This window comes from Symphodus melops (assembly GCF_947650265.1).
Source record: "Symphodus melops genome assembly, chromosome: 17".
In the NCBI taxonomy this organism is placed as follows: domain Eukaryota; kingdom Metazoa; phylum Chordata; class Actinopteri; order Labriformes; family Labridae; genus Symphodus; species Symphodus melops.
In genome coordinates, this window is record NC_136707.1 from 13,564,477 (window position 1) to 13,589,390 (window position 24,914).

Sequence of the window (24,914 nt, forward strand, 5' to 3'; positions counted from 1 at the left end):
AATCTGTCCGTTAGCTCCAGCTAGCTGCATGCTAGCTGGTAGCTCGCTCGCCATTCTTCGGCGGCTTCTCTCAAAAAAAAGTCACCAAACGAAAAAATATCCCCCACACAGTCGTAACTGCTGGGGGACTGTACACTCAAACTTGAGGTTTTCAAAAGGAGAAACGAAAAACACTGTTTAAACTAATAAATCTCTTTACAAAACTTTTCTTTCTCACGGAGCACTCACACTGTCTCTCACACACTACGGAAGTGGGCGTGTTCAGGGTGGTATGGCCGTAAGCCACAATGGTGTGCAGAAAAGGCCCTTTTCAACATCTGCTGCGCTTGGCCATAATGTGGGGGAGCAAATGCTCCCCCACATTCTTGAATCTGGCTAAACTTTCGGACATCTGAATTTATATGTCACCACATGATAAAAACAATGCTCTCCCACAGTGCAACTGATTGTGTCCATCACTCTTTTCAGACTCTCAAACATGTAGTCACAAATGTTCTATAGTCCAGGTGAAGAAAAAAAGAGAAAAAGAAAAAGCTTACAGCACCTGGTATTCCCAGGTGGTCTCCCATCCAAGTACTAACCAGGCCCTACCCTGCTTAGCTTCCGAGATCGAGCGTGTTTTTTTTTTTTTTTATCTTTTATTTATCAAAAATACATTTTACAGAAAATAAATCCATACAACAATCAATAGGATAAAACGTCAAAGACAAACCATATACATTTAGACAACACTAAATAAATTATTCAAAACACAAACTAAACACAAAAAAACTTATTACCTAATTATTACAACATAAGAAAAGATCATCATACAACAATAAATAAACAATAAGTACAATACATACATACTTAAATAATAGTTTTTGTTTATACCTTTACAAAAATCCTAAATTATTAACAGATCGAACACAAATAAACCCCTCAGAAAAACCATTCAATCTTTTCATTCACTACCTCACACACTCTTGCCTCATTCACGAACATCCTCTCAAAATCATCTTGATGAGAAACAAAAATCAACCACCCGTGCGCTTTCAGCCCATTCACGAACATCCTCCACACATCCATCCGTCTGCATTCATACAGTGCATAATTCCTTCTCTGAAAAATAACCCCTCTAGCTATGCCCAAAATCAAGTTTACTACATCTACTCCCTTTCCCTTCCCATACCCCCCTTGCCCTCGGGCTTCCGTTTGAGGCAAAGACATCAAAGTCTCTTCTTACCCACTGCTCCGCCTCGCCGTCCCAGTGGGTCTCCTGCAGGCATGTGAAGTCATTTTGAACATGTGCATTGATGGCAGCCAGGTCCAAGATGTTGTAAAGGACTGCCACTGGCCACCGGCGAGTACCCCCTTTGGTGGAGCACTGTTTGGCCATCTGGTCCAGGACGTCGACACCAACTTTCGTGTAGTTGTAAAACACTACACTTTCCGGTTTTTTCTTTTTGTCCTTCCCACATTCGACATCTGGATGCATGGTGCTGAGGATGGCCACGTTCTTGTTTGTTTTGCCCTGGTATACTGTCAGCGTAGCCCCCTCCGCTTTCAGCACCTTTGTGGAAAACAGCTCCCCTCTGCCTTGCGCAGATGGAGGAAGCTCCCGTCTGGTCTTATTCATGGTCCCCACTAGGCTGGTGTTCTTTGCACGCAGTTCTTTGGCAAGTGAGAGGGAGGTGAAAAAATTGTCAGTGGTGACATTTCTCCCCTTTCCCTCAAATGGCTGCACCAACTTCAAAACCACACTCTCTCCTAAACGCTGGCCAGCAGGTCGGCTCTCATCTTTTCCCAGATAAGGGAAGCCATTGAGCATGTATTTGCTCTGCACGTCAGCAGCAAGCCAGAACTTGATCCCGAACTTGTCGGGTTTGTTCCCCATATACTGTGTGAAGCGGCACCGCGCTTTTGTGGGGAATAGCTGCTCGTCCACAGTGATGTGCGCACCAGGTTTGTAGCAGGCAATGCAGTTCTGCACAAATTTTTCACACACCTCTGATATCAGGGCAAACTTGTCGCTAGAGAGACGTGAACGCCTGCTATCTTTTTTATCAAACCGTAGATAGCGCATGATTTCTCTGTAGCGGTTGCGGGGCATTGTTGAGCTAAAAAAGGGAATCCCCCAGGTCTCTGACCAAAAACTCTCCATACTGCTGTTCTCTCCGCTGTATGTCCCACGCACATATAGGAGCGCAATAAAAGCCCTCAGCTCCTCCACAGACACATTCCAGGTGTTGTCACCTTGCACCCTGTGCGCCTCTGCCACTGTGCAATCACGGATGTGGTGAAGCATTGAGTTGTCAAATAAACATAAAAAGGCACTGAGGGGATCATCAATGTTCCTTCTTGCGTGTGCAGTAGGGCCGCTATTTTCTGTTACAACATTTTGCGACTGACGTCTGCCTGGCTGTGCTCCAGGCTGGATGAGTTGCCATTGTGTCCCGTCTTTCGCCGTTTCCACAGTTGGAGGCGTCAGCCCTGCAAAAAAATCACGTCATATATCTGTCATATAATGTCGTATAATTTGTGGATGAGCGACCGTCGGCAGATTGCTTTTTGTGGATTAAAAAGAGACTAAAAAGACAGTTTAAACTGAACTTTCTGGCTCATAGTGTATATTGGATTCATAAAAGGGTAAATTAAAGTTATATTTTTGACGTAATTAAAACTTTTCTTTCATGCAACGCACCGTGTAGGTGACAATTATGTCCAGGACTAATCCAATTAGCCCATAATAAAAAGAAGAATATATACATTTTGAGGTTTGGTTTATTGCTGCTGCGAAAGGAAAAAGTAGCCTACCTGTTGCATCTAAAGAATGCGCTCTCACTTGTGGACTGATATGGAGACTGTGGTCTGCCATTGCTTGTGGCTGCTCTGTAAATCAAGAGGATTAATCAATATTAGGAACATAAAGTAGCCTACAAATAAAAGCAGGAATTCCCTGAATGAAATAAAATAGACTATGTATAATAATCCATGTTCTCACAATATAGTTGCCTAGATTTGCCACGAAGCAAATATAAAACATATTTTATATAGGCGTAGTATATTTTTAGAAACTAAAATAACCAACCTTGCACAGCTTCTAATCGTGGTGTTGGCGTTGCAGCTTGTAGGGCATGGGCAGCTGCTGCTGGTTGCTCTGTTGATTCAGACATTAATATTTCTAGTTAGAGAGGGCCAACAATCCTCTCAAAACAATGTCTGTCCACTGCCTTCGCTTGATGGCACCACGCGGACTCCTCCTTCCTCTCCACAGCTCACACTCAGCCGCGCCTCCCTCATCTGCAGCTTCGCTGCTTCACCCTCCCCGCTGCTCTCTCTCCTCCGCTCTTGTTTCAATCTCTGCTCCAGCCTAGCTCCTCGTCTCTGTTCCTTCTTCTCGTCCGACCCCTCCGTCTCCATGACACCGCCCTCCTCCTCCTCCTCGACATCCAGCTCTACTTCGACACTCTCTTCCTCCACAACCACTTTGCACACGCACTCCTTTCGCATACAATCACTGCAGGTCCGTCTTCTGTTTGCACAGTCTCTTATAAAGTGCCCCTGCTCTCCACACCTATGACACCTAAACTCTGGGCATTCCTTGAGAATGTGCCCCGGTTGGATGCAGAGCCTGCAAACTTTTGCCTGCTTGTCATGTATCACTCTAAAGTATTCTGTCCCCGTCACCGTCTCAAACTTTGTCGAATACGGCAGTGATCTAACCAGGTCCGTGAACTTTACCTTTAAAAATCTTGTCCCATCCGCTATATCGGTTCCTGGCCAGAACCTCCTTTTAATTTTTGAGGCCGGCCGCACCCCCCAAGAAATTATTTTATCCTCAATTTCAGAATCAGAGATGTAGGCTGGTAGATTCAAGAAGGAAACCACCATCTCATCATTCGTTATCTCCTTCGCCATTATTTTTGTGTCATTTATTTTAAAGCCATCCATTAGCCTTTGCTTCGCTTTTTCATTGCTGACTGTCACCTCATATTTCATTCCACCCGTTGCTCTGCAGGCCAATAGACTGCCACAGATCATTTTCATTGTTTTTATCAGTTCTCTCGGCCTTATTTCTTCCCCCTGCATCTCCACACAGAGCGTCATCTGTTTGTCATATTTCCTTTCCTCTTTCAGCCGATCCCTCATCTCCGTCTCGTCGATCACTTTTCCCACGCGGGTTTCCCCTCCTTTACTTTCTCTGATTCCTCCACTTTATCCCACACGTATTGCTTTTTCAGTTGATTTTTCCGATCTTTCCTTATTTCTTACATCATTCGGCTCTCTCAAAGCCTCATTCTTTTGAACATTTTCTCCCGTTTCCATTTTTTTCCGCTCCTGCTGCGCTCGGTCTTTGCCAATCCTCACTTCTTTTGCCGGTGCCGTCTGCTCGCTCGGCCGCGCTTCATCAGTCATCTCATTTTTTTTGCTTTTCCTGGTCGTCGTCACTGTTGTCCATCCGTCCGTATCGGCCTCCTTTTCCGCATCTTTTAATCCATTCTTTTGTTCGTTTAACCGTATAATCTGTCCATTTTCAGCTGCCATCTCAGCAGTAAACATGCTCGTCTCCCAGACGGCCTTTTCCGCTTTTCTCTCAAACAAAAAAAAACGCCTTCCCAGCGAACTAAAAAATATCCCCCACACAGTTCTTACACTGCTGGGGGACTGTGAAACACACACTGTGTACTAGAAAAACAAAATAAAAGATTTTTGTAAAGGGAGTATGATAATAATACTATTCAGAAAAGTTTGACCTCCTCAGCACTCCACACACACTGACTTCACCAGATCGGGCGTGTTCAGGGTGGTATGGCCGTAAGCCACAATGGTGTGCAGAAAAGGCCCTTTTCAACATCTGCTGCGCTTGGCCATAATGTGGGGGAGCAAATGCTCCCCCACATTCTTGAATCTGGCTAAACTTTTGGACATCTGAATTTTTCTGTCACCACATGATAAAAACATTGCTCTCCCACAGTGCAATTGATTGTGTCCATCAGTCTTTTCAGACTGTCAAACATGTAGTCACAAATGTTCTATAGTCCAGGTGAAGAAAAAAAGAGAAAAAGAAAAAGCTTACAGCACCTGGTATTCCCAGGCGGTCTCCCATCCAAGTACTAACCAGGCCCGACCCTGCTTAGCTTCCGAGATCGGACGAGATCGGGCGTGTTTTTTTTTTTTAATCTTTTATTTATCAAAAATACATTTTACAAAAAATAAATCCATACATTCAATCAATAGGATGACACATTATGAACAAACCATACACATTTAGACAACACAACATAAATTATTCATAATACAAATCAAACTCAAAAACACTATTATTACCTAACTTAATATAACATACACAAGATCATTTATACATCTATCGAAAAAACATTAAATACAAAACATACATACTTTAAACTAATAGATTATAAAACAGTTCCAATAAAAAAAAACCCTTCAAAAAAACCATTCAATCTTTCCATTCACTACCTCACACACTCTTGCCTCATCCACGAACATCCTCTCAAAATCCTCTTGATAAGCAACAAAAATCATCCACCCGTGTGCTTTCAGCCCATTCACGAACATCCTCCACACATCCATCCGTCTGCATTCATACAGTGCAAAATTTCTTCTCTGGAAAATAACCCCTCTCGCTATGCCCAAAAACAAATTTATTACTTCAACTCCCTTTCCCTTCCCACACACCCCCATTAACAAAGACAAATCCCACCCTCTCTCATTCACTCGCTGATACCTCCCCTTTTCTAACAAAACCTTCAATTTAAACAAAAACCCCTCCAGACATTCACACTTCAAAAAGATGTGCTCAATATCTTCATCTTTTTTGCGGCACACCGCACATTCCCTACTGAATTTTTTTTTATATACCTGGTGCAGGACGATACCCGTGAAGACCCTCCTGTGCCTTATCTTAAAGTCCAGATCTAAGATGGGCTGCGGTGTATGTTTTTGACTAATATTGCTCCAAATATTGCTGTCATTGAGTTTTGAATATTTTTTGATCCATGTTTTATTGGCTGCAGGTGCTTTAACGATTTCTGAAATGCAGTTCCTGTACCATGTTTTTGTTTTGGTTTGATTAATGTTTTCCATTTTATCTCCTTTCAGGCACAGGAGGATCTCCACAGCATCGTCCCGCACCCGTCCTCTATTTTTCAGTGCTTTTATCCATTCTTCATTAAAACAGTTTCTTATTTTTGTTAGAATATCTAACACAGATTTTCTTTTAATCTTCTCCTCTCTTAATTTGATCAACACACCTTCCACATCAATTTCATCCTTTTCATTTAAAACATCTTTGACGCAGACAATTCCTGCCCTATTAAAGGCATCACATTTTATGTTGTTAAAAAATGGCGATGAGAGGAAAGGCAGCCGCAGCACCGACCCTCTCGTTCCGCACCTTAGTACAGTCCAGGGTAAAACCCGATACCATGCGTCCAACACTTCCTGGAAGAATCCTGGGAGGTGCTGATACTCTCCTTTCTGGCGCACGCTCAGCAGATTGTTCTCCCCTCTGAGTCCAAAGCTGCTGAGGTGCGCCAGAAATTGACTCTTCCAAATCACTTCCCGTTCTGAATCTACCAATTTACCTATCAATTTAGCTCTTAGTGCTACCTTCTTGGACTTAAGGTCGATCAGTGCTAAACCCCCCCGATTTTTGGCTCCAATCACAGTTTTATGCGCTATAATGCGCGCCTTATTTGTCCAAACAAAGTCTCTAACAGCCTTTGAAATTTCAATTTGTACCCAGTCAGGGAAAGTACAAGTGCTCAACGCATGGTTCGCTTTAGACATCACGAGCGCATTTACTACCACTGCCCTTCCTCTCACCAACAAGTTTCTCCCTTTCCACATGTTTAGACATTTTTTCATTTTCTCCACAATTCCTTTCCATGTCTCGTTATCACTCTCCTCTTCACTTTTACCAATCATTACCCCCAGCACTCTCCTCTTGTCTTCAATTTGTTTAAAACCCCATTCTTTTAGGTTACTTGTTTCCACATCAAATGTCATGATTTCAGACTTTTCTTTATTTACTTTTGCCCCACTAGCTCGCTCATACACCTTCAGACTTTTTAAAACTTTGTTAAGATCCTCCTGAGTTTTGACTGTGATATTTATGTCGTCTGCATATTGTGTTAAGATAACATTCTTTTCGCCTATTCCTTTTATTGTCTCATCAATTTTTACTAAAGCTGCCAGCGGTTCTGCTATGATGCTATACAGCAAGGCCGACATTGGGCACCCCTGCCTTATTGACCTTGCTATCTCAAAAGTGTCTGTTACCATCCCATTACATTTTATTGCACTATTTGCATTGATATAACATAATTTAACCAACCTAACAAAATCCCCCCCAAAACCAAAAGCAGATAAAGTTTTGAAAAGAAAATCATGGTCCACCCTATCGAAAGCTTTATTTAAATCAACCCCTAACCAAAGCCCTCCCTCTCGCCCCATATCTCTGACTGTTCCTTTTAGATGAATGATGGTGTCTGCTATGTCCCTTCCGGGTATACTGTAAGTTTGTGTCTTCGAAATTATGGTACCTATTACTGTCCTGATCCTATTTGCGAGTATTTTGGTGAATATTTTGTAGTCTGTGTTAAGAAGGCTAATCGGTCTGTAGTTTGCCAGGTTATTTTTCTCCCCTTTATTTTTATAGAAGATGGTGATTATTCCTTTCGCAAAGTTTTTTGCTGTTCTATTACTTTCTCTCATAGTTTTAAAAAGTCTCTCCAAAATCTCAATCAAAGTGCTTTTAAACGCTCTATAAAATTCCACTGTCAGGCCATCGCTCCCAGGACTTTTACCTTTACTAAGGCCGTTTAATGCCACTTCAATTTCCTCCGTCGTCACTTTCATTTCGCACCATTCCCTGTCTTCCTCCGACAGCTGTTTTTTAAGCGCTTTCAGCACCCTCTCCCCATCTTCCTGATCTGTTTTCTCTTTTTCGAATAGCACTTTATAAAAAACCCTTACTGTCTCAAGAATACCCTCCTTATCTTTTACTACCTCCCCCCCTTCATTAAGAACCTCGTTTAAAACCGTTTTATTTTGTTTCTGTTTTTCTAAGCCAAGAAAGAAGGCTGTGCTCCTCTCTCCTTCATATTGATGTTTAATTCTACTCCTTATTTCCGCCCCTTTACTCCTCTTCAATTCAATTATTTTCAGTTGTTCCTTTAGAGCCAGATATTTCTCAACACTTTTATTGTCTTTTTCATCAAGATTTTGTAGTTCAGCGTTAAGTTCTTCTTGTAACATTAGTTCACGTTGATCATTTTTCCATTTTCTTTCTCTACAAAAGGTTATACATTTTCTTTTTATACGAGCCTTGGCCTCTTCCCACCATTCACAAATGTCCTCTTTTACAGTCATCTCATCTTTCAATGTCTCCAGCAGTCCATTCATACTTTTTTTGAAACCTTCTTCTTCGAGGATACTCTTATTAAAGCACCACAGTTTTGATTTTTCTTTTCCCTCTTTACTTGCTAAAATTAGAGTCAGCAGTTTATGGTCGCTCCATGGCGTCGCTTCATAAACTATAGTTTTTGCCCAGCTTAACAAATCAGCCGCAATTAGTGCATAGTCTATTCTAGACTGTTTGATTTTGTTTTCCACTTTTTGCACTCTGGAGTATCCTCTTTTGTTCCAGTTACTCACTCTCCATATGTCCATCAGACTTAGGTCCATCATCGTCTGTTTCAAAAAATTCCTGCTGGTGTCCTGTTTAAAAACATTACTCCTTGAGATGTCCATTTGCGAAAGTGCAACATTAAAATCCCCAATAATCACACATTTTTTATCGCACCACCATTTGCTATGCTTTTTAAAAAAGTCTTTCCTTTCATTTTCCACATTTGGTGCATAAATGTTGAATATTGTTACACTTTCATTCTTGATTTTGCAGGTGACTCCAATCACTCGTCCTTCATTGTCTTTACATTTCAGCTGTGTCTCAGACATTGTCTGTCTTAATTAGCATCGCCACACCCCTTGCTCTACCTCCCCCATGTGATGTATAAACTTCTCCTTTGAACATTTTTTTGACTCTCTCTTCCATTTCGTCCCCCCAATGCGTTTCTTGCAAGCACATGATATCTGCATATTTCGCTAGTTTTAAAATCGCTTGCAACTTATCATTGTCTTTTAACCCGTTGCTGTTTAAAGAGAGAATCTTTAGTTCAAACATTGTTTTTTTGAGAAAAATAGTTCAGGGTGGGGTGCGCGCCCGCTTTAAAGACACAGCTGTATTCATTGTCTAAGTTTAAAATCACCTATGTGTTCTTGCTTCTGTTTTTTTACCTCATTTTTTTCACGCACACTCAGCCTCTTTTTCGCTCTTTCCAGCTCTTCTACGTCCATCTCCCCGTCCGTATCAGGTGAGCTCCCGTCTCTCACTCTCCCGACCTTCGTCGATCTCCGACTCCCCTCGCTTGACGCCTTGAAGGATGTCTCCTGGCCCACCACCATCGCCTTCAGCTCCTCTCCTTCCTCACCTCTCCGCCCCCGTTCATCTGCCTCCTCCTCCTCCTCCTCGCCCTCCGTCACCATCTCCGCCACCGTGCTCTCCTCCCCGCTCTCCTCCTCGTTCTCCAACACCGCCTCCTCTGCCGTTACACCCTCCTCCGCGTTCTCCTCCTCCTCCTCCTCCGCCTCTTCCTCCTTCTCCTCCTCCTCCTCCTCGCATTCACAGTCTTTTCTCCTACAGGTTTTGCATCTTAAGTTTTTATTCGAGCATTCTCGTGCAAAATGCCCCTGCTTCCCACAGTGATGACATAAAAAGTCCGGGCATTCTTTTAAAATATGCCCCGGCTGAATGCACAGCCTACACACTTTCATTTGTCTGTCATGTATGACTCTGAAGAATTCTGCACCCAGTGCAGTTTCGAATTTCGTTGAATAGGGCAGTGATTTTACAATGTCGTTGAATTTTACTTTTAAGAACCTTGTCCCATCCGCGATCTCGGTCCCAGGCCACATCCTCCTCTTGATTACCGATGCTGGCTTCACCCCCCAGGAAAGGAGTTTCGCCACAATCTCCTCATCTGAGACATAAGCTGAGAGGTTCAAAAAAGACACTACCATCTCATCATTTGTCAGCTCTTTTGCTATTATTTTGGTATCTCCAATCTTGAAGCCATCCAAGAGTCTTTCTTTTGCTTTTTCATTACTCACAGTCACTTCGAATGTTTTTTCCCCTGTTTTCCTGCACGCCATCAAACCCCCACAGATCAGTTTCATTTTTTGCAATAGTTCACTCATCCCGATTTTTTCCCCCACCATCTCAATTGTCAATGTCAATTTTTTTACATAGTGTCTCTCCACGAACGTCTGAGTGTCTTTCTTCTCTTTCTCCATTTCTCTCTCTCCTCCTGTCGCCGCTGTTGTTCTTTTTCCCACGCCGGTTTCTCTTCGCCGTTCATCTCCGTTTTTTGCTCCTCCACCTCCTTTGCCGTCTTTTTTCCAACTTTCTTGTACTTGTCTCACACTCACGTCTTCTTCATTTCTCTCACTCTCCGTTGTTTTCCGTTGTTGTTCTCTAGTTATTCCTCCCGTTACCTCTTTTCCTTCAGCGTTTCTCGCGAGCTGCTCCTCGCCGTTTCCGCCCCGGTTTTCCTTCATTTCTGCATTCTTCACCTCCGTTTGTCCATTTTCCATTATCTTTTCGTCTTTTCCTTTCCGTGATCTGTCAACCTTGGTCCATCCGTCCATTCCTCCATGTTCATTTTCTTTGTCATAAACTTTCCGTTGTTCTTTTGCCGTATTCATCTGTCCATCAGCACCCGCTAGCTTCATGCTAGCAGGTAGCTCGTTCGCCATGCTTCCAGCAACTTCTCACAAAAAAAGTTCGCAAAAAATTATATATATCCCCCAAACAGTCAAGACTGCTGGGGGACTGTACACTCACACTTGAGGTTTTAAACAAAAAACTGAAAAACTCCTATTTTAAACACCTTAATTTACTTCCAAACTTTTCTACGCAGGCTCAATCACTCTGTCTCTCACACACTCTCTCACAAGTGGGCGTGTTCAGGGTTGTATGGCCGTAAGCCACAATGGTGTGCAGAAAAGGCCCTTTTCAACATCTGCTGCGCTTGGCCATAATGTGGGGGAGCAAATGCTCCCCCACATTCTTGAATCTGGCTAAACTTTCGGACATCTGAATTGATGTGTCACCACATGATAAAAACAATGCTCTCCCACAGTGCAATTGATTGTGTCCATCAGTCTTTTCAGACTGTCAAACATGTAGTCACAAATGTTCTATAGTCCAGGTGAAGAAAAAAAGAGAAAAAGAAAAAGCTTACAGCACCTGGTATTCCCAGGCGGTCTCCCATCCAAGTACTAACCAGGCCCGACCCTGCTTAGCTTCCGAGATCGGACGAGATCGGGCGTGTTCAGGGTGGTATGGCCGTAAGCCACAATGGTGTGCAGAAAAGGCCCTTTTAAACATCTGCTGCGCTTGGCCATAATGTGGGGGAGCATTCTTGAATCTGGCTAAACTTTCGGACATCTGAATTGATGTGTCACCACATGATAAAAACAATGCTCTCCCACAGTGCAATTGATTGTGTCCATCAGTCTTTTCAGACTGTCAAACATGTAGTCACAAATGTTCTATAGTCCAGGTGAAGAAAAAAAGAGAAAAAGAAAAAGCTTACAGCACCTGGTATTCCCAGGCGGTCTCCCATCCAAGTACTAACCAGGCCCGACCCTGCTTAGCTTCCGAGATCGGACGAGATCGGGCTTGTTTTTTTTTTTTCTCTTTTATTTATCAAAAATTCATTTTACATTCAATAAATCCAAACAACAATCAATAAGACATACCATTTAAACGACATTCATTCAGACATTTACATAGTTGTTTTTGTGTTTTCTTTGGTGGGTGTTTTTTTGGGGGATTCTGTTATTACATTGATTATAATGTCATAAAGGAAACCCATTTCATCACATAATAACAAAAAGCCCTTAAATTTTACTTCAAACAAACTTAAATAATAGTTTTTCATAAAAAACACACCTATTAACCAAAAAAAAACCCCGTCAAAAAAACCATTCAATCTTCTCATTCACAATCTTACACACTCTTGCTTCATCCACGAACATTCTCTCAAAATCATGTTGGTGAGATAGAAAAATCAAACACCCGTGCGCTTTCAACCCATTCACGAACATTCTCCATACATCCATCCGTCTGCTTTCATACAGTGCAAAATTCCTTCTTTGAAAAATAACCCCTCTCGCTATGCCCAAAATTATATTGACTACGTCCCCTCCCTTTCCCCTCCCACATACCCCCAACAACATTGATAAATCCCACCCTCTTTCAGCTACTTTTTGGTCCCCTCCCCTCTTTAGCAAACTCTTTAACTTAATAAAAAACCCCTCCAAGCATTCACATCCCACAAAAATATGCTCAATGTCTTCATCTTGTTTTTTACACACTGCACATTCCCTCTTAAATTTGTTTTTATAGATTTGGTGCAGGACGATGCCCGTGAAGACCCTCCTGTGCCTAATTTTAAAATCCAGGTCTATTACTGGTTGTGGTGTGTGTTTATTGCTTATGTTATTCCATATATTGCTATCGGTGAGTTTTGAGTGTAGCGTGATCCAAGTTTTATTAGCCTCTGGTGCTTTGATTTGATCTGCTATGCTGTACGTGTACCAGGTTTTTGTTTTGGTATGATGTATGTTCTCTGTTTTATCTCCCTTCAGGCACAGGAGGATCTCCACTGCATCGCCCTGCACCTTGCTCTTGTTATTTAGGGCTCTAACCATCTCATCGGTTACACCATTCCTTATTTTAGTCAGAAACTCCAGAACTGACTTTCTTTTGATTTTCTCTTTTCGCTCCCTTAATTTTAGCAACACCCCTTCAATGTCAAAGTCGTTTTCCTCATTTATTACATCTTTAAGACACTCAATCCCAGCTCTGCTAAAAGCATCACATTTGACATTGTTAAAAAACGGTGATGAGAGAAAAGGCAGCCGCAGCACCGACCCTCTCGTTCCGCACTTTAGTACCGTCCAGGATACCATGCATCTAATACTTCCTGGAAGAATCCTGGGAGATGGAGATACTCCTCTTTCCGACGCACACACAGCAGGTTGTTCTCCCCTCGAAGGCCAAAGCTGCTGAGGTGCGCCAGAAATTGATTCTTCCAAAGCACTTCCCGCTCTGGATCTACCAATTTCCCTATCAATTTGGCTCTTAGCGCTACCTTCTTAGACTTAAGGTCAATTAAAGCTAACCCCCCCCGTTTTTTAGCCCCAATCACAGTTTTGTGCGCTATAATGCGCGCCTTATTCGTCCAAACAAAGTCTCTAACAGCCTTTGAAATTTCGATCTGTACCCAGTCAGGGAAAGTACAAGTACTCAATGCATGATTCACTTTGGACATCACGAGCGCATTTACTACCACTGCCCTTCCTCTCACATAGAGATTCCTCATCTTCCAAAGATTTAGACATCTCTGGATACTACTAAGGACCATCATCCACGTTTCTTTATCACATTCTGTTTCATTTTTCCCAATATAAACCCCTAGCACTTTTTTCTGATTTTCAATCTTTTTAAAACCCCATTCCCCCAGCTTATCTATATCTTCGTTAAAAGACATGATTTCCGATTTTTCCGCATTTATTTTGGCACCGCTAGCCTTCTCATATTTTCCCACACACTCCAGTGCCAACTTCAAATCCTCTTGTTTTTTAACTGTGATGTTTATGTCATCTGCGTATTGTGTGATGATTGCATTGTCCCCCCCAATCCCTTTTATCCCCCCCCGTGCTCTAATAAATGCCGCCAAAGGCTCCGCCACCAAACTATATAAAAGTGCCGACATTGGACAACCCTGCCTTATTGAGCGGTGAATAGGAAAACAAGAAGTGAGTGCTCTGTTACATTTAACCATGCTTTGTGCGTTCGTATAACATAATTTCACCCAATTAACAAAAGTGTCACCATACCCAAAAACTAAAAGTGTTTTAAATAAAAACCCGTGGTCCACCCTGTCAAAAGCCTTATTTAAATCAATCCCCAACCATATCCCTCCCTCCCTCTTCATTGTCCTGATTATTCCTTTTAGGTGAATTATGGTGTCTGCAATGTCCCTCCCTGGTATGCTGTACGTCTGTGTCTTTTGTATTATTGCTCCTATGGTCTCTCTGATCCGGTTTGCAATTATTTTAGTGAAGATTTTGTAGTTTTTTAAGTCCCTCTTGTCCCCCTTATTTTTGTAAAAAATCGCAATCAAGCCTTCCGAAAAGCTATGTGGCGCTTCATTCTTTTTCATCATTTCTATATATAATCTATATAAAATTCCTGTTAGAGTTTCTTTGAACGCGCAGAAAAATTCCACCGTTAAGCCGTCTTTCCCTGGACTTTTATTTTTGCTTAGGCTGTCTATTGCCTTCCCTATTTCTCCCGGCACTAAGGCCACTTCGCACCCCTCTCTCTCTTCCTCAGTCAGCCGTGCTGTCACAGCATTCAACACTTCCTCTGCATCTACCTCAGCCGTCTCCTGTTTTCTATAGAGTTTTTTATAAAAGTTCTCAACTGTTTTTAAAATGCCCTCACTGTCTTTCACAACCCCCCCTCCCTCATCCAATACTTCATTTAGATAAGTTTTTTTCTGTTTTTGTTTTTCTAGTCCTAGAAAAAACGCAGTGCTCTTTTCTCCTTCATATAAGTGTTTTATTCTGCACCTTATCTCTGCTCCTTTGCTCTTTTTCAGGTCGATCGCCTTTAGTTTATCTTTTATTTCAACATATCTGCCTATGCTCCCGCTGTCTATACTATCTAATTTTTTTATCTCTTCCTTTAGTTCCTCCCTTAATTCTCTCTCCACTCTCTCTTCCTCGAATTTTTTAGCCCGGCAGTAATTTATGCACCTTCTTTTTATTCGTACTTTCGCTCCCTCCCACCAACCGCACACGTCATCCTGCACATTTACTTCCTCTTTTATATTGTCGAGAAATTTTTGCATTTTTTTTTTAAAAACCATATCTTCTAGAATGCTGGCGTTAAGGCACCACACCCCGACCTGATTCCCTCTCCCTCCCCACCCCATCGTCATCGACAGCATTTTGTGGTCACTCCAGGCTACCTCTTCGTAGCTGACAGATTTAAAAAGGTTCACCAGTCCCGTCCCTACTAGTACGTAATCTATACGGCTCTGTTTTAAGACATTTTGCACCATCTGTTTTCTCGAGTATTCTCTCGCAGATGCATTCAGCAATCGCCAAGTGTCTACCATGTCATTTTCTTTCATTATCTTTTTTAAAAATTCCCTACTGCCGTCATATTTATAGGTATTATTTTGCGACAAATCCCTTTCTGTTAGAGCAACATTAAAATCCCCCACCACAATACAGTTTCCCCCCCACCCCCTGCTATTCCTTTTAAAAAACACCACTCTTTCTTTTTCTACATTAGGTGCATATAAGTTTGTGATAGTCATGTTTACGCCGTTGCATACACATTCAACATTAATCACTCTCCCTTCTTCATCTTTTTTGGATTGTACAATGTTTATCTCTGGATTGTCCCTGATTAAAATGACTACCCCCCTTGCCCTCAGGTTTCCATTTGAGGCAAGGACGTGCCCATCAAATTCTCCTCTTGCCCACTGCTCCACCTCGTTGTCCCAGTGGGTCTCCTGCAGGCATGTAAAGTCATTCTTTTTTGCCAGATTTAAAATTGTTCGCAATTTGCTTTCTTTTCTCAATCCATTAACATTAAAAGAGAGTATTTTTAGATGATTCATAGAAAAAACCCTTGTTGGTTGTTTTTTCCCTTTTCTAAAAAATGACAGTGAGGGCTAGAAAAACGCCTCCGAATCTCTAACAGATAAAACCAATTAATAACTAAGCCGGATCTTTCAACTTCTGTTTTTTCACCTCTTGTTTCTGCCTCGAACTCAGCCTCTTCTTTGCTTGAGCCAAATCCCTCGTATCCATTTCACCTTCCGACCCTGGTGAACTCTCCGCTGCCTCCGTTGCTGCTCCCGCCTTCCGCCCATTCTCCTCCTCCTTTCTCCGGTCTGCCGTTTCTCCTCTCTTTATCTCCTCCTCCACCTCCTCCTCCACCTCCTCTTCCATCGTCTCGTCCCCTCCGTTTTCCTCCGCCTCACTCTCCTCCTCCTCCTCCTCCTCCTCCTCCTCCTCCTCCCTCTCATTCGCCGGCTCCGTCTCCCTGTTCTCCGCACACTCCTCCTCCTCCTTCTCCGTCTCGCACCTGCATCCCCTCCGTCCACAGGCACTGCACTTGTCCACCATGCAATCCCGCGCATAGTGCCCCTGCTTCTTACACGCATGGCACTTAAACTCAGGGCATTCTTTTAAAATGTGCCCTGGCTGGATGCACATCCGACACACTCTTATCTGCCGATCGTGGATAACCCTGAAGAACTCTGCTCCTGTCACCGTCTCGAATTTTGTGGAGTATGGAAGCGATTTGACCAGTTCGTTGAATTTTACTTTCAGGAATCTTGTCCCATCTGCCACATCCGTCCCTGGCCACATCCTCCTCTTTATCACAGAAGCTGGCCTCACACCCCATGACAGCAGCTTTGCCACTATTACGTCATCCGTTATATACGCCGGCAGGTTTAAAAAGGATACCACCATCTCATCATTACATATGTCTTTTGCCACAATGCGCGTTCCTCCTATTTTGAAGCCGTCTATCAGTCTTTCTTTTGCTTTTATATTGCTCACAGTCACTTCCAGTTTTTTTCCCCCTGTGGCTCTACACGCCATTAGTCCTCCGCATATCAGCTTCATCTTTGTTAGTAATTCACTTATTGCAATTTTCTCACCTATCATCTCAATTGCAATTGTTAAAGTCTTATCAAATCGTCTCTCATTTACCGTCTTCGTCTCTCTTTTCTCCCTCTCCTCCTCTCTCTCCGCTGCTGTCTTCCTTCCCACGCCGGTTTCTCCGTCCAAATCTCCTTTGCTCGGCTCTCCTCCTCCTTCTCTTCCTCCGTTCTTTTCCCCACCATCTTCACTCTCCGCTCCTTTTCCTGCTTCTCCACTTTTCACCTTTTCTTTGTTTTTCAAAGCCATCATCTCCAAACTCCCACCTGCTGCTTCTTTTACCTCCATACTTTTCTCCGACTGCTCTCCGCCATTTCTGCTCCGAATTTTCCTCGTTTCTGCACTCTTCTCCTTTATTTGTCCATTTTCCGTTGTCGTTGTCTCTTTGCCGTTCCTCTGTCTTTCAACCTTTGTCCATCCGTCCATTCGTCCTTGTTCTTTCTCATCTTCATTCACATTCCATTGTTTTTTCACCATTATTGTCTGTCCGTTAGCATCAACTAGCTGCGTGCTAGCTGATAGCTCGCTTGCCATTCCCCGGCAACTCCACACACAAAAAACTCAAAACGAAAAAATATCCCCCAAACAGTCAAGACTGCTGGGGGACTATACACTCACACTTGAGGTCTTTAAAACGAAAAAACTGAAAAAACTCTATTTAAACTCTTAATTGTCACTTCCAAAACTTTTTCCCACAGGCTTTCTCACTCTGTCTCTCACACACTCTAACGAGTGGGCGTGTTCAGGGTGGTATGGCCGTAAGCCACAATGGTGTGCAGAAAAGGCCCTTTTAAACATCTGCTGCGCTTGGCCATAATGTGGCTAAATCTTGAATCTGGCTAAACTTTCGGACATCTGAATTGATGTGTCACCACATGATAAAAGCAATGCTCTCCCACAGTGCAATTGATTGTGTCCATCAGTCTTTTCAGACTGTCAAACATGTAGTCACAAATGTTCTATAGTCCAGGTGAAGAAAAAAAGAGAAAAAGAAAAAGCTTACAGCACCTGGTATTCCCAGGCGGTCTCCCATCCAAGTACTAACCAGGCCCGACCCTGCTTGGCTTCCGAGATCGGACGAGATCGGGCGTGTTTTTTTTTTTTTATCTTTTATTTATCAAAAATTCATTTTACATCCAAATAAATCCATTTCAACAATCAATAACATACCATTAAAGACATTCATTCAGACGTTTACAAAAAGATCAAAAAATTCCAAAACACAAAAGAAACACACAAAAAAAAGTTATTAGCAGATTATAACGTCAAAAAGAAAGGAAAAACCCATTCTAATACAATAAATTAAAACCATTAAATTATACTGCAACTTACTTGACAGATAGTTTTATATGAAAAACACATTCACAAAAAAAACCGCATCAAAAAAACCATTCAATCTTCTCATTCACAATCTTACACACTCTTGCTTCATCCACGAACATTCTCTCGAAATCATGTTGGTGAGAAACAAAAATCAACCACCCGTGCGCTTTCAACCCATTCACGAACATTCTCCACACATCCATCCGTCTACTTTCATACAGTGCAAAATTCCTTCTTTGAAAAATGACCCCTCTCGCTATGCCCAAAAGTAAATTGACTACATCCGCTCCCTTTCCCCTCCCACACACACCCAACAACATTGACAGAACCCACCCTCTTTCAGCCACTCTCTGGTACCCTCCCTTCCTTAACAAACTCTTTAACTTAGAAAAAAAACCCTCCAGGCATTCACACCCCACAAAGATATGTTCTATATCTTCATCTTTTTTTTGACATACTGCACATTCTCTTTTAAATTTGTCTTTGTAGATTTGATGCAGGACGATGCCCGTGAAGACCCTCCTGTGCCTGATCTTGAAATCCAGATCTATTATTGGTTGCGGTGTATGTTTATTACTAATGTTGCTCCATATATTGCTATCAGTAAGTTCTGAATGTTGCTTTATCCAAGTTTTATTTGCCACTGGTGTTTTGATTCGTCCTGCTAAGCTGTATGTGTACCAGGTTTTTGTTTTGGTTTGATATATGTTTTCTGTTTTGTCTCCCTTCAGGCACAGGAGGATCTCCACAGCATCATCCCGCACCTTTTCTTTGTTATTCAGGGCTTTTACCATTCCCTCAGTAAAGCAGTTCCTTATTTTGGTCAGTATATCTAAAACTGATTTTCTTTTAATTTTTTCCTTTCCTTCTCTGAGTTTTATCCACACTCCATCTACATCAAGATCATTCTTTTCATTTATTACATCTTTTAAACACATGATTCCCACCCTATTAAGAGCTTCACATTTAATATTATTAAAAAACGGTGATGAGAGAAAAGGCAGCCGCAGCACCGACCCTCTCGTTCCGCACTTTAGTACCGTCCAGGGTAAAACCTGATACCATGCATCTAATACTTCCTGGAAGAATCCTGGGAGATGGAGATACTCCTCTTTCTGACGCACGCACAGCAGATTGTTCTCCCCCCGAAGTCCAAAACTGCTGAGGTGCGCCAGAAATTGATTCTTCCAAAGCACTTCCCGTTCTGAATCTACCAATTTACCTATCAATTTGGCTCTCAGTGCTACCTTCTTGGACTTAAGGTCGATTAGTGCTAACCCCCCCCGATTTTTTGCCCCAATCACAGTTTTGTGCGCTATAATGCGCGCCTTATTCGTCCAAACAAAGTCTCTAATAGCCTTTGAAATTTCAATTTGTACCCAGTCAGGGAAAGTACAAGTACTCAATGCATGGTTCACTTTAGACATCACGAGCGCATTTACTACCACTGCCCTTCCTCTCACATAAAGATTTCTCATTTTCCATAGTTTTAACACTTTCTGAATTTTACTCAGAACCATTTTCCATGTTTCTTCATCACATTCGTTTTCATTTTTACCAACATATACTCCCAACACTTTTTTCTGTTTTTCAATTTTTTTAAAACCCCATTCTTCTAATTTCTCTGTGCCTTCTTTAAAAGACATGATTTCTGATTTATCCGCATTTATTTTGGCTCCACTAGCCTTTTCATATTTCCTAACGCATTTTAACACCGTGATCAAGTCTTCTTGTTTTTTCACAGTTATGTTTATGTCATCCGCATATTGCGTTATAATCACATTTTCCCCCCCAATCCCTTTTATCCCCCCCTGTGCTCTAATAATTGCCGCCAAAGGCTCCGCCACCAAACTATATAAGAGTGCAGACATTGGACAGCCCTGCCTGATTGACCGGTGAACTGGAAAAGAAGTGGTGAGTGCCCTATTACATTTAACTGTGCTCTGTGCATTCGTGTAACATAATTTCACCCAATTAACAAAAGTGCTCCCATACCCAAATGCTAAAAGTGTTTTAAATAAGAACCCGTGATCCACCCTATCAAAAGCCTTATTCAAATCAATCCCCAACCAAATCCCTCCCTCCCTCTTCATTGTTCTGATTGTCCCTTTAAGATGAATTATTGAGTCTGCAATGTCCCTCCCTGGTATACTGTAAGTTTGTGTCTTTTGTACCACCCCCCCTATTGTGTCCCTAATCCTATTTGCAATTATTTTTGTGAAAATTTTATAATCCGTATTAAGAAGACTAATTGGTCGGAAGTTGCGTAAGTCCCTCTTGTCCCCTTTATTTTTATAAAAAATTGCTATCAGCCCTTCTGAGAACCCTTGCGGCGTTTTATTCTTTTCCATCATCTCTTTAAAAAGTTTTTCTAAAATTTCCGTTAGAGATTCTTTAAACGCACTAAAAAATTCAACCGTCAGTCCATCTTTCCCCGGACTTTTATTTCTGTTTAGATTTTCTATAGCGTTCGCTATTTCCCCCGACACTAGGGCCGCCTCACACCCTTCTCTCTGTTCCTCTGATAGGCGTGCTGTCAAAGCCCTCAGCACCTCCTCCTCGTCTGCCAAAACAGTCTCTTGTTTCCTATATAGTTTTTTATAAAACTCCCCAACTGTTTTTAAAATCCCCTCACTGTCATTCACTACCCCCCCTCCCTCATCCAGTACTTCGTTTAAAACCGTCTTCTTCTGTTTTTGTTTTTCTAAGCCTAAGAAAAACCCTGTACTCTTCTCTCCCTGATATAGGTGCTTTATTCTGCTTCTTATTTCTGCGCCTTTACTCTTTTTTAGATCTAACGCATTTAGTTGATCTTTTAATTCTACGTATCTTTCCGTACTTTCATTGTTTATGCTGTCTAGTTTTTTTATCTCCTCCTTTAGTTCAAATCTCAAATCTCTCTCCACTTGCTCTTCTTCGAACTTTTTTGCACGACAGTAATTGATACATTTTCGCTTTATGCGCGCTTTCGCCCCCTCCCACCAGCCGCACACGTCTTCCAACACATTCACTTCTTCTTTCAGTCTTTCGAGAAATTTTGACATGCTTTTTTTAAAAACTGTGTCTTCCAGGATGCTAGCATTTAAACACCACACCCCGACCTGATTTCTTTTCTCCCCACACCCCAACACCATCACCATCATCTTATGGTCGCTCCAGTTTAATTCTTCATAGTGAATTGCTTTAAATTTGTTTATTAGTCCTACTCCCGTTAAAACATAGTCTATTCGACTTTGCTTTAAGACATTTAAAACCAGCTGCTTCCTAGAATATTCTCTTTCATTAGCATTAAGCAGTCGCCAAGTGTCTACCATATTGTTTTCCTTCATTATTTTTTTCAGCACTTCCCTACTACCATCGTACTTAAAAGTGTTATTTTTTGAGACATCCCTTTGCGTTAAAGCAACATTAAAATCACCCACCACAACACAATTCCCCCCCCACCCCCTGCTATTTGTTTTAAAAAAAGCTACTCTCTCTTTTTCCACATTTGACGCATAGAGGTTGACGATCGTCATGCTTACCCCATTACACACACACTCAATAGTAACCATTCTACCTTCTTCATCTTTTTTTGTCTGCTTAATATTTATCATTGGGTTGTTTCTGGCTAAAATGACCACCCCCCTAGCCCTCGGGCTTCCATTAGAGGCGAAGACGTGTCCTTCAAAGTCTCTCCTCACACACTGCTCCACCTCCTCATCCCAGTGCGTCTCCTGCAGGCATGTAAAGTCATTTTTCCTTGCCAGGTCTATAATTGTTCGCAATTTGCTTTCTTTTCTCAAACCGTTTGTATTAAAAGAGAGTATTTTTAATAGGTCCATAAAGATGATCTTTGTTTGTCTTTTTTTTTTTTTTTTAACAACAGTGAGGGCTAAAAATCTCTGAATTCCTAACAGAAAAAAGTCTATGATTTATGCCGAATCTTTTAACCTCTGCTTTTTGACCTCTTTTTTTTGTCTCATACTCAGCCTTTTCTTCGCGTTTGCCAAGACTCCCGTGTCCATTTCACCTCCTGACTCTGGTGAGCTCCCATCTTCTCTCGTCTCTCCTTCATCTCCTCTCCGCCCCCGTTCATCTGCCTCCTCCTCCTCCTCCTCGCTCTCCGTCACCATCTCCGCCACCGTGCTCTCCTCCCCGCTCTCCTCCTCGTTCTCCAACACCGCCTCCTCTGCCGTTACACCCTCCTCCGCGTTCTCCTCCTCCTCCTCCTCCTCCTCCGCCTTCTCCTCCGCCTTCTCCTCCTCCTCCTCCTCGCATTCACAGTCTTTTCTCCTACAGGTTTTGCATCTTGAGTTTTTATTCGAGCATTCTCGTGCAAAATGCCCCTGCTTCCCACAGTAATGACATAAAAAGTCCGGGCATTCTTTTAAAATATGCCCCGGCTGAATACACAGCCTACACACTTTTAATTGTCTGTCATGTATAACCCTGAAGAATTCAGCTCCCATTGCAGTTTCAAATTTCGTTGAGTAGGGTAGTGATTTTACAATGTCATTGAATTTTACTTTTAAAAACCTTGTCCCATCCGCGATCTCGGTCCCAGGCCACATCCTCCTCTTAATCACCGATGCTGGCTTCACCCCCCAGGAAAGGAGTTTCGCCACAATCTCCTCATCTGAGACATAAGCTGGGAGGTTCAAAAAAGACACTACCATCTCATCATTTGTCAGTTCCTTTGCTATTATTTTGGTATCTCCAATCTTGAAACCATCCAAGAGTCTTTCTTTTGCTTTTTCATTACTCACAGTCACTTCGAATGTTTTTTCCCCTGTTTTCCTGCACGCCATCAAACCCCCACAGATCAGTTTCATTTTTTGCAATAGTTCACTCATCCCGATTTTTTCCCCCACCATCTCAACTGTCAATGTCAAATTTTTTACATACTGTCTCTCCACGAACGTCTGAGTGTTTTTCTTCTCTTTCTCCATTTCTCTCTCTCCTCCTGTCGCTGCTGCTGTTCCCCTTCCCACGCCGGTTTCTCTTCGCCGTTCATCTCCGTTTTTTGCTCCTCCACCTCCTTTGCCGTCTTTTTTCCAACTTTCTTGTACTTGTCTCACACTCACGTCTTCTTCATTTCTCTCACTCTCCGTTGTTTTCCCTTGCTGTTCTCTAGTTATTCCTCCCGTTACCTCTTTTCCTTCAGCGTTTCTCGCGAGCTGCTCCTCGCCGTTTCCGCCCCGGTTTTCCTTCATTTCTGCATTCTTCACCTCCGTTTGTCCATTTTCCATTATCTTTTCGTCTTTTCCTTTCCGTGATCTGTCAACCTTGGTCCATCCGTCCATTCGTCCATGTTCATTTTCTTTGTCATTAACTTTCCGTTGTTCTTTTGCCGTATTGATCTGTCCGTCAGCACCCGCTAGCTTCATGCTAGCAGGTAGCTCGTTCGCCATGCTTCCCAGCAGCTTCTCAAAAAAAGGTCGAAAAAATTATATATATCCCCCAAACAGTCAAGACTGCTGGGGGACTTTACACTCACACTTGAGGTTTTTAAACAAAAAACTGGAAAACTCCTATTTTAAACTCCTTAGATTACTTCCAAACTTTTTAACGCAGGCTCAAACACTCTGTCTCTCACACACTCTCTCACAAGTGGGCGTGTTCAGGGTGGTATGGCCGTAAGCCACAATGGTGTGCAGAAAAGGCCCTTTTAAACATCTGCTGCGCTTGGCCATAATGTGGGGGAGCAAATGCTCCCCCACATTCTTGAGTCTGGCTAAACTTTCGGACATCTGAATTGATGTGTCACCACATGATAAAAACAATGCTCTCCCACAGTGCAATTGATTGTGTCCATCAGTCTTTTCAGACTGTCAAACATGTAGTCACAAATGTTCTATAGTCCAGGTGAAGAAAAAAAGAGAAAAAGAAAAAGCTTACAGCACCTGGTATTCCCAGGCGGTCTCCCATCCAAGTACTAACCAGGCCCGACCCTGCTTAGCTTCCGAGATCGGACGAGATCGGGCGTGTTCAGGGTGGTATGGCCGTAAGCCACAATGGTGTGCAGAAAAGGCCCTTTTAAACATCTGCTGCGCTTGGCCATAATGTGGGGGAGCAAATGCTCCCCCACATTCTTGAATCTGGCTAAACTTTCGGACATCTGAATTGATGTGTCACCACATGATAAAAACAATGCTCTCCCACAGTGCAATTGATTGTGTCCATCAGTCTTTTCAGACTGTCAAACATGTAGTCACAAATGTTCTATAGTCCAGGTGAAGAAAAAAAGAGAAAAAGAAAAAGCTTACAGCACCTGGTATTCCCAGGCGGTCTCCGATCCAAGTACTAACCAGGCCCGACCCTGCTTAGCTTCCGAGATCGGACGAGATCGGGCGTGTTCAGGGTGGTATGGCCGTAAGCCACAATGGTGTGCAGAAAAGGCCCTTTTAAACATCTGCTGCGCTTGGCCATAATGTGGGGGAGCAAATGCTCCCCCACATTCTTGAATCTGGCTAAACTTTCGGACTTCTGAATTGATGTGTCACCACATGATAAAAACAATGCTCTCCCACAGTGCAATTGATTGTGTCCATCAGTCTTTTCAGACTGTCAAACATGTAGTCACAAATGTTCTATAGTCCAGGTGAAGAAAAAAAGAGAAAAAGAAAAAGCTTACAGCACCTGGTATTCCCAGGCGGTCTCCCATCCAAGTACTAACCAGGCCCGACCCTGCTTAGCTTCCGAGATCGGACGAGATCGGGCGTGTTCAGGGTGGTATGGCCGTAAGCCACAATGGTGTGCAGAAAAGGCCCTTTTAAACATCT

The 24,914-nt window shown here is 42.6% G+C and overlaps 1 protein-coding gene across 3 annotated transcripts in view; it reads right to left on the reverse strand.

Annotated features, from left to right (window-relative positions):
• Positions 1 to 11,170, reverse strand: part of LOC306837760 (uncharacterized protein) — a 32,195-nt gene extending 21,025 nt beyond the window's left edge. The window contains exon 1 of one of the 3 annotated variants that reach the window (XR_013780992.1): positions 10,446 to 11,170. Coding sequence is in view for 2 of the 3 variants with exons in the window: in XM_079365531.1 (XP_079221657.1) it covers positions 9,550 to 10,821 (1,272 nt within the window). In the remaining variant the exon portion in view is untranslated. Of the gene's footprint in view, positions 1 to 9,549 lie in introns of all 3 variants that reach the window. The other 2 variants (XM_079365530.1, XM_079365531.1) reach the window with 2 other exon arrangements.
• Between the last annotated feature and the right edge of the window lie 13,744 nt (positions 11,171 to 24,914).